Here is a 14,754-nt window from a genome sequence, read left to right on the forward strand (position 1 = left end):
ATCTTAATTAATCCATCTCAGAGACTTTGGCCCTTTGTTTTCATTCAAATGTTTATATATTTTATTGATTTAGAACAGGGGTTTCAAACTCATCCATCCCTGCAGGCCAGAGAAATGGTGTGGGGCCAGTCTCTGGTCTGGATCAGCCCCGCAGACCAGCCCCACCTTCTGGATCCAACATACGTCTTGCAGTGGCTGGAGCAGGCATTGGATGTGGTGCAGTCCTGCTCCAGCTCTCTGGGGCTGTGCTGCCCTACTCTTGAGACACAAGCTGATATGGACATCATGTGCAGAGCCATCCAATGCACCCTGCATATGGCCTGTGAATCAACTCAGAGACCCACAGACAGCATCAGCTAAATGATAAGGCTCTGCAGGCTGTACCTTTTACATCTGTGGTTTAGAAAGTATCTATCACTCTGCAAGCCAGACATTAACCTACAACATGTTAAAACAGAATTGAGTGTACATGAAAGCACTCATGATGAAAGGCACAAGGGACTATTAATTGATGCTGTCTACAGTGACATAAGCAGCCATGTTCTTTTTAAGCTGGGGACAAAGTAAGCCAGGAAAAAAATCAAGCAAAAGTTAAACCAGAATAAATCTTACATTGTCTCCTAATGAAGCTTCTTAACAGGCTCTGGAGGATCTCCATGGGGAGCCCTCAGCTGAGTAACCTTTTCTGCTATTCCGGTTTAACTCTGCTCCTTACAGCAAAAGTAAGGAAGGTTGATGTAATGATCGAGAACTAGTTTGGGACTCAGAAGACCCAGATTCAATTCCTTGCTCTGTCACAGACTTGCTGTGTGACCTAGGGCAAGTCACTTATTACTCTCTGTGCCTCAATTTCCTGTCTATAAAATAAGGATAAGGAGTTTCTCCTCACTACACCTCTCTGAAATCAGAAGGTAGATTAAAGGCTGTGTGGCTATATTTTAGTAGTATTGGGAGTAATATAAATAGGACTGGTAGAGAATGACTGTTGATCTGAAACACTGCAGTTAATTGCACATACATGTAATGCTTGCACTTATTTCTGTTTCAGAACACTCACATGTTTACAGACTATCTTGATTTGCACCTAGAAACAAGCAAACCAAACAGGTTTGAACACTGAAGCTACACACCCTGTTAGGGAAGAGCCAGTTTATTCTGTTTATGCTACACAACCATTATCCAGGCCTACAAGCTGAGGCTCTGATATGCTTCTATGAGTACTACACTGGGTATCATCATATTTCTCTGATACTCATTGCAACCTTAGCCGCAGCAAAGAAGAGAAGCCAACAGAAACATGGGAAGAAAGGACTCGAGCTGTCAGAGAGCAGAAATATCAAGGGGAACAGAGGCAGACTTGAAAGTTATAGAGTTATAGTGAAGTGTGAGATAATGAAGATCTGAGCAGCTGTTGACCACATGAAGAGAGTTGAGATACAGGGTGAGACAGCGGAGTCAGTAACCAGTGGGAATAAGGAGAAGCCAAGATGATTTAAGTAGAAAGGAGGAGCCAGGCAAGTACGGAAGAAGTAGACAGATGGACCCAGGGAAGCAGAGAGGGCATCAGAGAGGGAGGGGAGCAGAAAAGTGGAGGGTGACAGAGCATACAAGACAAAGAGAGGGACAGTTTGGTATAACAAGGGAAAGGTGCCATTCTGCCCTTAGCGGACATTCTCCAAGAGCTTATCCTGGATTCCAAAATCCTAGCCTCAAAGTGTTCCACAAATTGCAGCATGCATTAACAAGCTGTTGAAGCACTTACAGCAGTTCTTTTCATCCATCTTGTCAGGACAATCTGGAAAGCCATCACAGATCATGGTGTATTTGATGCACAACTTCTTGGCGGGACACTCCCAAAGACCTCTCTCTTTACAGCCTGAACAGAGAGAGCCAGAACTTTTAGTGATTCCATGTTGTGTTGTAGCATCCAGTCTCAATAGCCCTTTTCCACCTCCAAAATATGCTCAATTTGCAAGACACATTCTAAAAGTCATTAATTGATAATTATTGATGAGAAGGGAACAGAAGCAAAATTGTTATGATACAAGCATGTTCAAATGGGCATGGTACAAACAATATTCTACTATTCTTTGACTAGGAACATTCTTACCTTATTCATACCATATATCAATTGCATATTCATATTACACCCATTAATTTAGGACTTTGTGCTACTTCTGAAGTAGGGTTGTAGAAATATTTCTAATCCTGGATCCTGTCAAGTTTTATTCAAAACTAAAAGGACTATGTTCAAAATAGCAAGCTGGACCTTCTAAACCTGAAGGATCCTGGTCCTCAGAACACTTGGACTTCAGTATAATCTGTGTAACAGAGGGCACATCTACACATGCATTTGCTGCAGCCTAGATTTACTGTGCAGTAAATTACTGCAGAGCAAGAGTATTTGGGTGGGTGTCTACACATGTAAGGATTAAGGACCAGATTTGCTCCCAGTTCCTTGCAGCCCTGCAATGAGCCCCGGCCACCACTAGGAGAAGTTCCAGGCTCAACCTGGGTGCTAGCCCCCAGGGACCAGTCTCCTGGCCTGGGGGGGTGGGGGGAGGGCTGCCTGCTGCTGGGGTGGGGACAATGTCCCCCTGTCCCAGCAGCAGGGAGCTCCTGACCTTGGGTCCCCAATCAGTGGCATGGGGCTTAGAAAGAGCTGCAGGGGAGGGGCAAGTCCTAGCCATGCCCCGATCTGCCAGTGAGGCAGGGGTCTGAGACCTACCCCACCCATACAGCTCTTTCCAAGCCCCGTGCCTTGATCACCTGATCAGGGCATGTGGCTGGGACCTGCCCCTGACCAGGGCAGTTCCCGGGAAGCCCCAAGCTACACAGGGAAGTTTGCATGTGCAGCCCAGAGCTGGCTGGGGACTGCCCAAAACGGGACAATCCCCAGGCACCGCTGGGCTGCACTGCTTTCCCACATAGCCTGGGGCTGGCTAGGAACTCTCCTGGTCAGGGACAGGTCCTAGCCAGCTCCAGGCTGGGCAGGGAACTGTCCCCATGTAGGGAGCTCCCAGCTGTGCTCTGTGATCACAATTGCTCACTCCCAGCCCTAGTTCCATGACTGCAGAGCAGGGGCTGATATTAAGCTCCCATCCCCCACTCTGAAATTGTGGAGCAGGGACTGGAAGCTCCCTGCTGCCAGGGCAGGAGGACATTGTCCCCACCTGAGCACACAGGCAGAGGCTGGGAAGCTTGTTCCCTACCCAGTTCTGTAAGCATAGAGCTGGGGGAGGGAACAAGCTTCCCACCCTGCTCCCCCACCAGCTCCTTGCTCACAGAGCTGGGGGAAGAACAGGCTCCCCTTCCCCCACCAGTAAGGAGCTCCTAGTGTCAACTCCATGGTCACAGGGCTCAGGCTGGAAGACCCTTATCTCCCAGCAGCAGCTGCACAATCATGTGGTTTAGGCTTGCAGACCCTTATCTCCCAGCAGTGGCTCCATGACCACCGGGCCGCTGCTGGGAGAAGTCTAAGCTCCATGGTCATGGGGCTCCAATGCTGGGAGATAAGAGTCTCTCAGCCCAATCTCACAATTGCAGTCTCTCAGCCAATCCCACAATCCCCCGCAGTTACGGAGCCACTGCTGGGAGATAAAGTTCTCCCCAGCCTGAGCCCTGCAACCCCGTAGCCACTGCTGGTAGATAAGGGTCTCTCAGCCCCCCGTTCCCTAATCGGGATGGTGGACCGGGGTCTGGGAGATAAAGATCTGGGATCAGGGTGCTTGGAACTCCCTGCTGCCAGGCAGGGGGGCATAGTCTCTGCCTGGGCTCCTGTGGCAGAGTCTATCCCAACAGCAGGCAGCTCCCGGAGGCACGGAGCTATCTCCTGCCCCTGGTGCATGGCCAACCAGGAGCAGATTTTGATCCTGGCCAGGCATCTATATGAGCACTACAGCGCTGTTACTAATGCCAAGTAAATTTATTACTTGCATTTGCAGGTAGCAAATTTACTTGGTATTAGGGAAATTTACTGCGAAGTAAGCATGTGTACATGTAGACACATACTCTAACTTCTCAGTAAACTATCCTACTGGGAAGTTAAGTGTCTTGTGAAGACACACTCAGAATGTAGAAAAAATTTTTCCCAGAAGCACTGATGTAGAAAGAAGAGAAATGTTAGCTGTATTTGGCACACAAACATGCAAAAATTATTTTTGCTTCCAGAAATCTGATATTGTACCATGTCTCAAATGATAATACAGATTCACCGTTGCCAACTGTATGCACCTTCCTGAAGGTTCATCATTATGCAGCTAACACAACCAGTGTCTCCTCCAAGTGACATTAATTAGCTACACCGGTTTCATAATAAATCACAACAAACTCCTGTAAAACTGTGTCAGAGTGTTTTGATGGCAGATTCTTAGCCAAATGCAGCAAATTAAGAATGACATTCATAAAACATTTATCTTTCTTGTTTAATCTACCCTGTTTTCTGTAGGAATAATTAAAGCATTTTATAGCAACACCACAGTTTATGAACAGATAGATTACTTTCTGTTCATAATAGATTACTTACAGTAAAGTCTTGGTGCATCACTGACACAGTAAGACAGAGGGCCCGAATAAAAACAAATGATAATAAGCAAAATCCTGATGATTTACTCTGCTGATATTTATTTTAAAACAATATAGGTCTGGCTGATTTGTTTAATCCAATCAGTAGCTGATCACACTAGTTTTCACCATTAAAGTTAACCCAAGCTCAGACTCAGGTGGTTGGCCCACATGACAAAAACTGGTTTGTTTCTAGGAGGACATCTTTCAATGGACTGGAAGGGATAGTCTGGATTTGGAACTACCACACAGAACTGCAAGTCAGCCAAAGACAGCAGTTACCGAGTCAGCAAAAGGACATATAAGTTTCTAAGATTTGGATGTTAAGAGGTAAACAGATTTATGAAAGAATCATTATCTCATATGGCTACTGAAAGAATTCATTTGGTTTCATCAGTAATGGTAAGCCAGCATGCTGAACAAACAGCATTTCCCCTTCATTTGCATCTTAGGTAGTAAGCTCCATTAATAGTGTTATTAGCTGTATGCAGAAGAATAACTGGCCTTCCTGAGAGGTCAAGCATTGCTGGGAGGAAAATGAGCTTGATTATAATGAAAAGAATGAAGCATTATTAATTTATCCTCATTCTCTTATATTTAGCACTACAGCTTTGGCAATTATTAATGGCTGAAGTGATTATAAGTGGAGCCAAGAAAGCAATGGTCTGAGGCAGGTTATTATCACCACCCACATTAGGGTTAGTTTATGGTCCAGACTCAATTCCAAAGCAAGTGTGACTTTTGGGTTGGAGGTGCCAAGATCTCACAGGCTGAGTGAGATCTCCTATTGAACATATTTTCCCTCCAAAGATACAAGTCTGAGGATAGGGAAGAGGATGAGTAAATATACCTCCCTGCACCCAAAGAGATCTATCTTGTGCCTCCTAATCCCAACCTGGACCTTTGCATTGTAAAGAAGGAGGTGAAATCATAGAGAATTACGGCTGGAAAGAACCTACAGAGGTCATTTAGTCCAACATCCTGCCTGAGGCAGGATCATCCCTATCCTGACCAAATTCAAGGTCAAATTAAAGGTGTTTAATAGTTTAGGCCCAGGCTACATAGAAGATTTCCTGGAGTACCTATACACATGTTCCAATGTGTTCTGATTACAGTGTGTCTGAGCAGACTCAATTAACTGAGTTCTAATTAAAATGCTCCAATGTGCTGCAGTGTCCCTGTATATTCAGCATCCTACACTGAATGAGATTTAGTTAAAGTTCCCCCATGGCCATTTTGAAATGCAGGACACTGAATACATGAGATGTTGTGGTGTTTTAATTAGAGCAGCTCCTAAGAGCTGCTCTAATCCAAATGCCCCCCCTCTTCCCTCTCCAGAGCACATGTATACATATTCCTGAAGTCCTCATGCTGGAGCTGTGGCTGATGATACCTCCACTCCTTCATCGCAAAGGAACTGTCCATTACAAGGAGAAAATTAATCTGTGCAGGAAAAAAATACTTTGTTGGGGTTTTATCTAAGGCTGTGGAATGAATTCCCATGAGATTTACGAATTGCCTCAAATATCACTTTCAGTTCCACGTGCAAGACACAATTCTTTGACCTTGCCTTTAGTAACGATCACGTATAGATCATCAGGCAAGAAAATTAAAAATACATTTTAAAAAATACCTTTAACAAATTTTCCCCTATGACAGGAAAAAGGTAGAAGAAGGAGAAATGAATGCTAGTTACACTGCTTAATGTACTTCTGCAAGGCACTCAGATACTACAGTCCTTGGGACACTGTGTCAATGCATTAATGCTGTTTTTATCTTGAACAGAATAGAGGTGACCCTGCTAGAACAGAAGTTCTGCATGCAAATGTCTAATTTTTTATAAGTTTCTATGGAATAAAAATTTGTTATAACATATTTGTGGTGCTAATGTTTATGGAAATGGAAGTAGGAAAGCTATTCCATTTATACAAATTACATTTCAAATCCTAATTTTGATTGAAGACAGTGATATGTGTACTAGCTCTTCTTTGTTCTCTTTAAAATGTTATGTTAACTAAAATTTGGTTATATTTGGCATACCCATTGAAAACCTGTTGTTATTGGAGTCCTTAGAAATAATAACTATGACATTCTGGAGTCCTTAAGAATAAAGACCTCAGATAAAACATTATAGTAAGAGCGACAGTAACAGAAGGACAATGATGATTTTGAAAACTATTTCCTCCACTTTCATACCACTATTTGACACTATTCTACTACCTAAGGTATGGACAAAGACACATTTGTAACACAGCTTTAAAAAAAGAGGGAGGAGCTGCTGCTTTTACGTGTGTACATGGCCTTATAATATATCATTTATTTTAGACATCTAACATATAATGTATATCTCTATAAATACATCCTCTTTAATCGTAATAAATATTTAAAAAATAATAAATCTATTATATTCTGAACTAGCCACTTACACAAGGAAAGTTCAATGATCTTTGATATTTGTCCTGCACACAAAGAATATGAATGAGCCAGGGACAGCAACTTCTGGAACTCTAAAAGCACTGGCTGTTCTTCAGTAACAACATTATCCATGGTCAATGTAGTGTCACTCTGACAGCTGTAATTTTCTAGCAGAGGCAGTTTTCCATATTTATAGAAGCTGATAAGAATTCTGCTGATTGCCAGTGACATTTTGTCTAGACCAGAAAGAAAATCTTTCTACTAAAGAAATTCATTTTATATATCAAAGCAATATTTCATACTTTAAAGTCCAGGAGTATAAAGTGATTCTGAAAGATGTACAGCTATTATTGTTCTCAGGAATTAAGACCAAGTGGCAACAGATTTTGAACGGAGGCTAATCAAGAAAATTGATTAATATATTTTAAGGGCAGAAGGGATCATTGTGATCATCCTATCTGACCTCATGTGTATCCCAGGAGAACTTTCTTGAATTAATTCCTGTTTGAAGCATAGGAATTTAGGTTGTGCTAGGTCAAAGAGAAAAATAAGAATTGGTATAAGACAGAGGGTACTCAAGTATAAATGCAGGAGTTGGGAGGCCTGTACTCTGTAGAGACCTAGGAAAGTACGTATAACATATGGTATCTCTACCTATCAAAGGTAAGCTTCACTAAGTTGGACTGACTGTTAATCAGAGAAACTGGTGCGCTGTCCAACAACAGTAAACCTTTCGAAGCTTTTGACACTGAGCATGTATCCAGGTTGTGTTTTCTGCATGACCTTTAGGATCTGAAAGACAGATTGCTAGCACTGGCCTTTCAGAACATACTCCAGACTCCAGCAGTCTGTATATCAAAAGCAACAGCAACCAAATAGCACCCAAAAAACACTCCACACACCTTAGAACAATATGAAGTAGAGCACGCAGTTTAGAAAAATATCCAGTCTTGATTTTAAAATTTCTAGTGACACAGATTGCATCACAAGCCTTACAAAATGGTTTCAATGGTTAATTATTTTGCTGTTCAAAACCGTACCTGATAGAAAATTAGTAAATCTGCATTTATCTAGCTTCAACTACCAGGCACTGGATCTGGCTATCCCTTTGTCCGCTAGATGGAAGAGTACTTTATTATCCCTGTACAGTAACTTTCACACTGCGAGGAAGCCACTCCTAAACCTACATTTTTTTAAGCAAAAGCAGTTGAGCTCTTTTGAATCTTTCACTATGGGCATATTTTCCAATCTTTTAGTAATTCTCATAGTTCTTAAATGATTTACAATTCAGTAATACCCTTCTTGAATTAGAGGAATCAGAACTGGACATAGTATCCCAGTTGCAGCTGCACTAATGCCAAATTCTACATCCGTCAGATGTTAATATGGCACGACTGGGATGTGAAGAATGTTATGCCAGATCTCCAAAACTGTGCATCCAGCCATGCCATATGATTTTTGAAAGGGAGCATAAAATTCCTCAGATCCCATTCGCAGAACTGCCAGAGCCAAATCAGTTAGCCAAACCCAGCCCCTGGGGCTGCCCTCCTCCTTGGTCCTCATGATCAATTGTGGCATGGGTCCAAAACACATACCACAAGTTCAATTTAAAATGAGATGTAAACCAGCCACTGGTTTGCCATTTTATTGCACCTTACATTGGCTGAGCATGTGCCATGTTACAATTTATTAATTAACACATTAAGCATATAATAAATGTAACATCTGCCAGGGCCCTGAGATATCACTCCTCTGGATATTCTCCAGTGAATACAACCAAGAATCTACATTAATTGAAAATTAACTGGATCCTTTTCTACCTCCCAAAGGATTTGCTCATTATACCTTTGCCCCAACACATATCCTTGAGTTAAGTATCAAGAATTCTTTTACCATGAAAGAACCCATGAAAGAACCCTGCAATGTATCTGAAAATAACACTTGCAGATATATAAGTGCTATTCTTGTGCCTGCTTCTGCAGTCTGACAGCTGAGAAATAACATTCTTGATATTTGCAGCATAGGAGCTCATTGCAGTCACACAGGTTAGACTCCTATGAGGTCTTCAGCTTAGGTCTGTACATCATAAAAAGAATGTCAATGTGTAAAAACTGAAAAAATAATTTAATAATTTAGCACTTGATTTGCCACTGAATCCAGTTTTACCTTACCGAAACTCCACCTGGAACAACACAATGGGGAATGTTGCCTGCAACACTAGTTTTTTGCTGAGTACTAAATCAATATTCTTTGGGTGCATCTTCATGTTCAGGTATATGACTTAGATACTAACCATTTAGTTTAGTACTTCCTTCATAAAACACTAACTAAATGTGCAGTACCTAAACTTACTGTGCAGTAGCACCAGTGCACAGTTATTTAGTGACACTTACTGTTCATTAGCCTAATAACACTGTGCAGTAGGCTATTAGCATGGTTTTTGCCATGACACACTACTGCACAGTGTTATTAAGCCAATGTGCAGTAAGCGTCTTGTGTAGATGTGCCCAGTGTCAATTCTATAATGGGACTCTCACACTATCAACCTCAAAAATGATGTTGCCCTTCAGAAGGATGGCTGAGGCCTGCATTATTTTTTCAACAAATAATTAGGAAAAAAGACTAATATTTTGATCATTCAGACAGTGTGTTGAACTATATAAAGGACTGGAGCAATGCTCTTTTCTGCCCCTCCAGCTACACTCTTTCCAGTAGGATCTTTTAATGTATTTACCACAGCTGTCCTCGTCACTATCATCCTCACAGTCAGCCTGACCATCACATCTTCTGGAGGCCAGAACACACCTCCCAGAGCGGCATTTGAAATGACTCGGTGAGCACTCTGTCAATAACAACAAACATGCATTATTTAGTGTATTGAAAAGCCAAAATCATTACACAGTCCTTTTTATCATTGTGACTGAGGTTCTGAAAGGCTACAAGACAGGGGAAAAACTGAGGGACACTAATTTGGAACTGTGTAGAACAAGGTTCTCCAACTGGTGGCCCACAGGCCACATGCAGCCCATGAGAGGTTAAGCTTGAGGCCCACAGGCTCCTGCTCAGCTGTTACTTCCATCATTGCTATTGACCCTATGGTGGCCAGGATTTCCAGACTACCCCCTTCCTCCTTTGGTTTTCACTTCCTGCCCCTGTAGGTAGGGCAGGGAGCCACATTCAGTCCCGGGGCGTCCTTTTCACATGTTGCCATCTTTCAAGTTGCAAAGCTCACCACATTATTGGCAGATATTACTAGGCCAAAAACACAGATCCTCAAGTTACTTTACTTGCTAGTGTTGTGTTGTACAAAACAGTGTGTAGTGTACTGAGATAACAAACCACATTTAGTGATTACCTGGGTTCTTTTTTAAGATTATCAAAGTCCTTTAAAAACAGTTACGGATTAATTGACGTATTACCATGGTTATTCTTTATTAAATAGGATTGTCACAAATGCCTTAACTAATATAATGCAAAGGTACATGGATAAGTTATTAGGAGGAAAGCTAGCATGTGAATTTATAGTAAATCAGCTGCTCTGACAACTGCCCATATGGATGCTTTCTTGAGATAAGAATGAAGTAGTTTGCCCTTCAGTAAAAATGACAATCTACCTTACACTTATCACAGGGTAAAAATGTGCACTTGGGCAATTACTAGAGAATAGCTCTAAGCTTAACCTCTAGCTTTCCTATTAGTAATATGTTCATATAGTCATGCCTAAACTCAGCGGGGTCCAACCTTTTTGGCCAGGAATGCCACAATTAAGCCCTGCACCCTCCCATTCTGACCCCTTCCCTTACCTGCTTTGTTGCTCTTTCTGCTCCCTGCACTATCATTGTGCTGCCTGCTCTCTATCTAATCTGCCACATGCCACAAATCTCTCTCTAATCTGCCCATGCCACTTGTGCCTTAGCTCATTTAGCTGCTTGTTAAAAACTTGGCCATTAATTCATTGAAAGCTAGGCAATTTTGCTATTCAATCCTTCCATTACCTGCTTTTATTTTCTGTGATTTTAAACAGTTTCTTAAATACTTTTTATAACCATCTAAAGCACCATACCAAGAAAAGTTACTGATAAAATTAATGTGCTTGAGAAAATACAAATGTCTTCCATTTACTTTTAAAGAAAAGAACTGTGTTAACTAACCCACTTTAAACCCAGCTGTAAAAGTTACTGAGTTCACTAGGCATGCCATTTTGAATTCACAGCCTACTGTTTGGGGAAGTTAAATGATTCAGCATACTGCAGTATCCCTGCCAGCTATAGTTTGTTTACATGGGCAACCTGCCTATATTTCTGGACTCTCAAAAGGCTCTCAAAATCCTAATTTCTTTTGTTTTAGTTTCCTGCAGAAATATATATTACAGCATTTCATTTAAATGTTTCAGGGAAGACTTCTTTCTTCCTAATGAGCACTGGCAACCCATCCAGACCTTCCATCTAGACAATGTGAAATATGAGCAGTGAGTCTGCCTAAGGACAGCTTTGGTAGGAGTGCCTTCCAAAGCAATTAGGTTATTTCTAAAAGAGTAACTAGTATGACAAATCTCTCTTTTGATTTGTTTTACAAGGGTATTTAATTCATAGCATCACTAACAAGATAATAAGGGGGCAGACAGGCAGTCAGCCCAGTAGTGAGGATCTATCTAATTAATTTAGTTATGCAAGTGGACACATACATTTGGAACCCTTTCAACAGGAGAAGTTTCAAACCAGCAGCAGGTGGTATGTTCTCATTCTTATGTGGGAATGAGCTGAGAAGAACTCAAATATAGCAGAACTGGCTCCAGCCCTATTTCATCCAGGTTTAAAGATTGGAGAGGTGCTTTTGCTACATTTGAATCAGACAACAATTAGACTATACCAGTGGCAGCCCTTTTGAAAGAGTTCCAAATGTGTGTTCAGACCCTTAGATGTTATACCTAAATTAAGTCTCTTAGTAAGCACACACAATCTCTGTAAATATTTCACAGTAGCTTTGAGTATACAATTAAAAATATATCAGTTACTGCCTGCCATGGTGGAGAGAGTCACAAGGTAATTTATGCACTTGAAAATAAATGCATTATTATTCCAGAACTGGGTTTATCACTTGGATGTCTCATGCCACAAGTTTGATTTTCCTTCCCTTACATACTACCTTCTAGCTAAGGATGATTGCCTCTCCATCGCATCATATTGCTGCATGGCATAACTTACAGCTGAATTTATCTTCTAGTTTTTTTAGCTTCTCAGTGGGTGTCTACATGTTCATTAATGCACAGTGCCTACTGCAGTTTAAATTTAGTACTTGTATAATCAAGCACTAAATAAATGCACAGTAGGCTGCTGTACTGCACATTAGTCTATTGTATGTTTTTGTGTGATGTTTAATGCACAGTAGACTAATACCACTGTCCATTAGTGTATTAGCATGGTTTTTGCCATGTGCACTAATGCACAGTACTGCTCCTTAAACATCTCACGTAGATGCACCCAGTAGAAACTGTTCATACTAGTTTATAAAAGTGTGCATGTGTGTATTTATAATGGCTAAAGATACAGTTAGTGTGTGTGCATATGTGTGCAACTGCCAAAGAGCCAGTTTGTGTTTGTGTGTAGCTACCAAAAATCCAGTTAGCATGTGTGTGTAACTGCTAAAGGTCCAATTAGTTTATATGTGTGTGTATAACTACCAACGTTCCAGTTAACATGTGTGAGGGTCTGTATGTGTGTGTAACTGCCTAAGACCCAGTTAGCATATGTGTGTGTTACAGTGTGCATGACCATAAGCTGCACCTGACTAGCAGGCCTGGTGGCAATGTGGTGGGACTACTTGTGGCAAGATAGCTTCTATAAAATACCACAATGTTGCAACCTCCAGAGTAGGGCGAATATAGAGTGCCTCAAAACCCTAGTCGCATGCCTTGTGGATATTCCTTGGTTGGAAAAAGGCTAAGGGACATCACCCTGAGAGAAATGTGTCCTCACTGAAGTATTAGGCAGTCAGCAAGGGCTATAATATGTTGCTTTTCAGGAGAAACTACAACCATCAAGGCGCTGAATGTCTGGACTCAGTCTGGCCTTGTATCAATGGTCTAAAGTGGGGGTGGTAGGTCTAGGGCAGCCTCCACTCCTTTATACTCTTGCCTATATGTACACACTGAAGGTCTCGGTGTGATCTATACTGATCAAAATGATATATTTGAGAGAATGGTTACAACATATTCTAGCATGGGAAGCCAGCAGGAGAAAGGAGAAAGCAGGGAGTAGGCTTTGCTATTAAAAATAGCTTACTAATGTTCTTTGCAGACTATTCAATGAAAAAGTTGAGAAAGCAATTTTACATAACTCAGCTACCATGGCTTGGGAAAGCTTAAAAAACTAACATGTACTATCCTGCTATAACAGCGTTTGGCAAAAAATGCATGAAAAATGCAGAATTGATTTGAAGAGCACTCTGAAACCCTTCTACCACTGGTTGAGAACAAAAGAACAGAGCCAACTAACTATAAGAAATCTCCCAACATCATAACCCTGGAAAATCTGAGAAAGGCTCTAAGAGAAATGCAAAAGAAGGCTAAGAGGCATGCCCAAGATCTTCAGCTGAAACATTGTGAAGCTATTCAGAAAGCATTTGAAGCAGGTGATAGCTCTGGAATACACAAAGGCAACAAACAAGGAATTGGTCCAGTCAAGAAGAAAACAGCTTCGCTGAAAGACTTAAATGGAAATGTCATTACTGATAAAAACAACTTGAGCACTGGATTGAACACTATGGAATTCTATACTCAAGTGAGACTGAAATCAAACACAATAAGCTTGAAGGATTACTACAAGTTATGATGGATTTGGACAAAGAGCCTACATTTGAAGATTTGCAGAAAGCCATTAAATCAATTCTTGGATACAAGGCATTCAGCAATGACTGCTTGCCTGCTGAAATCTACAAATGTGCCAATAGCTAATTACTTCGAAAGTATATTAAGTTATACTGCTCTGTTGGAAAGAGGAAGTAGAACTGCAAGATTTCAAAGATGCTCTGTTTGCACAATTATACAGAAACAAAGGAGTGACAATTATAGAGGTATCTTCCTGTTTAACATAATTGGAAAGATTGCCATTTGCATCATGCTCCCTAGGTTGCAATCTCTAGGTGAAACAATCGATTCAGAAAGTCAATACAGTTTTCACTCACGATGCTCCACCATTGGTCAAGCAATTGCAAGAGAAGTGTAGAGAAAAACAAATACCACTGTACATAGCCTTCATCAATCTGATGACAGCCTTCAATACAGTCAACAGACAGAGCTTTTTTTTTCTTTACTGTATCTGAAGAAACTGGGTTATCCCTCCAAACTGCTGAACACCTTTTGCTCATTACATAAAACTATGAAGGCAACTGCAATGTGTGAAAACAAAGAATAAAAGACCTTTGGCATCAACAATTAGGTGAAAAGGGCGTTTCTTAGCCTCTGTGCACATACACTTTTTAACATCTACGTTTCATTCCTGCTTCTTCATACATTCAAGGACAGCAATGATGGCATTTACCTTTAAACCAGACTAGATGGAGGCTTGTTCAACATTGCAAGGTTTACAGTGAAAACCAAGGTGAAAGAACTGGTTCTGAGAGATTTTCTGTTTGCAGATGATGTGGCCTTGGTTGCCCACAGAGAATCTTTTCTGCAAAATCTCTTGAGCTGATTTTCTGGGTCATGCAAGAGCTTCAGGATGGCAATTAGTTTCAAGAAGACTGATCATGTACCAAGAAGGGGAAGAACCAATGCCT

General features: G+C 41.3%; 1 protein-coding gene across 3 annotated transcripts in view; it reads right to left on the reverse strand.

The window, feature by feature from the left end:
- CORIN (corin, serine peptidase) overlaps positions 1–14,754 on the reverse strand; it is a 274,799-nt gene that overhangs the window by 54,331 nt on the left and 205,714 nt on the right. For all 3 annotated transcript variants that reach the window (XM_090035881.1, XM_090035880.1, XM_090035879.1), the window contains 2 exons: positions 9,713–9,820; positions 1,763–1,876 (listed from right to left, as the gene is read on the reverse strand). In XM_090035881.1, coding sequence (XP_089892007.1) covers positions 1,763–1,876; positions 9,713–9,820 — 222 coding nt within the window. The remainder of the gene's footprint in view (positions 1–1,762; positions 1,877–9,712; positions 9,821–14,754) is intronic.

Source organism: Crocodylus siamensis, chromosome 2 (genome assembly GCF_052110815.1).
Source record: "Crocodylus siamensis isolate JL-2025a chromosome 2, ASM5211081v1, whole genome shotgun sequence".
NCBI lineage: Eukaryota > Metazoa > Chordata > Crocodylia > Crocodylidae > Crocodylus > Crocodylus siamensis.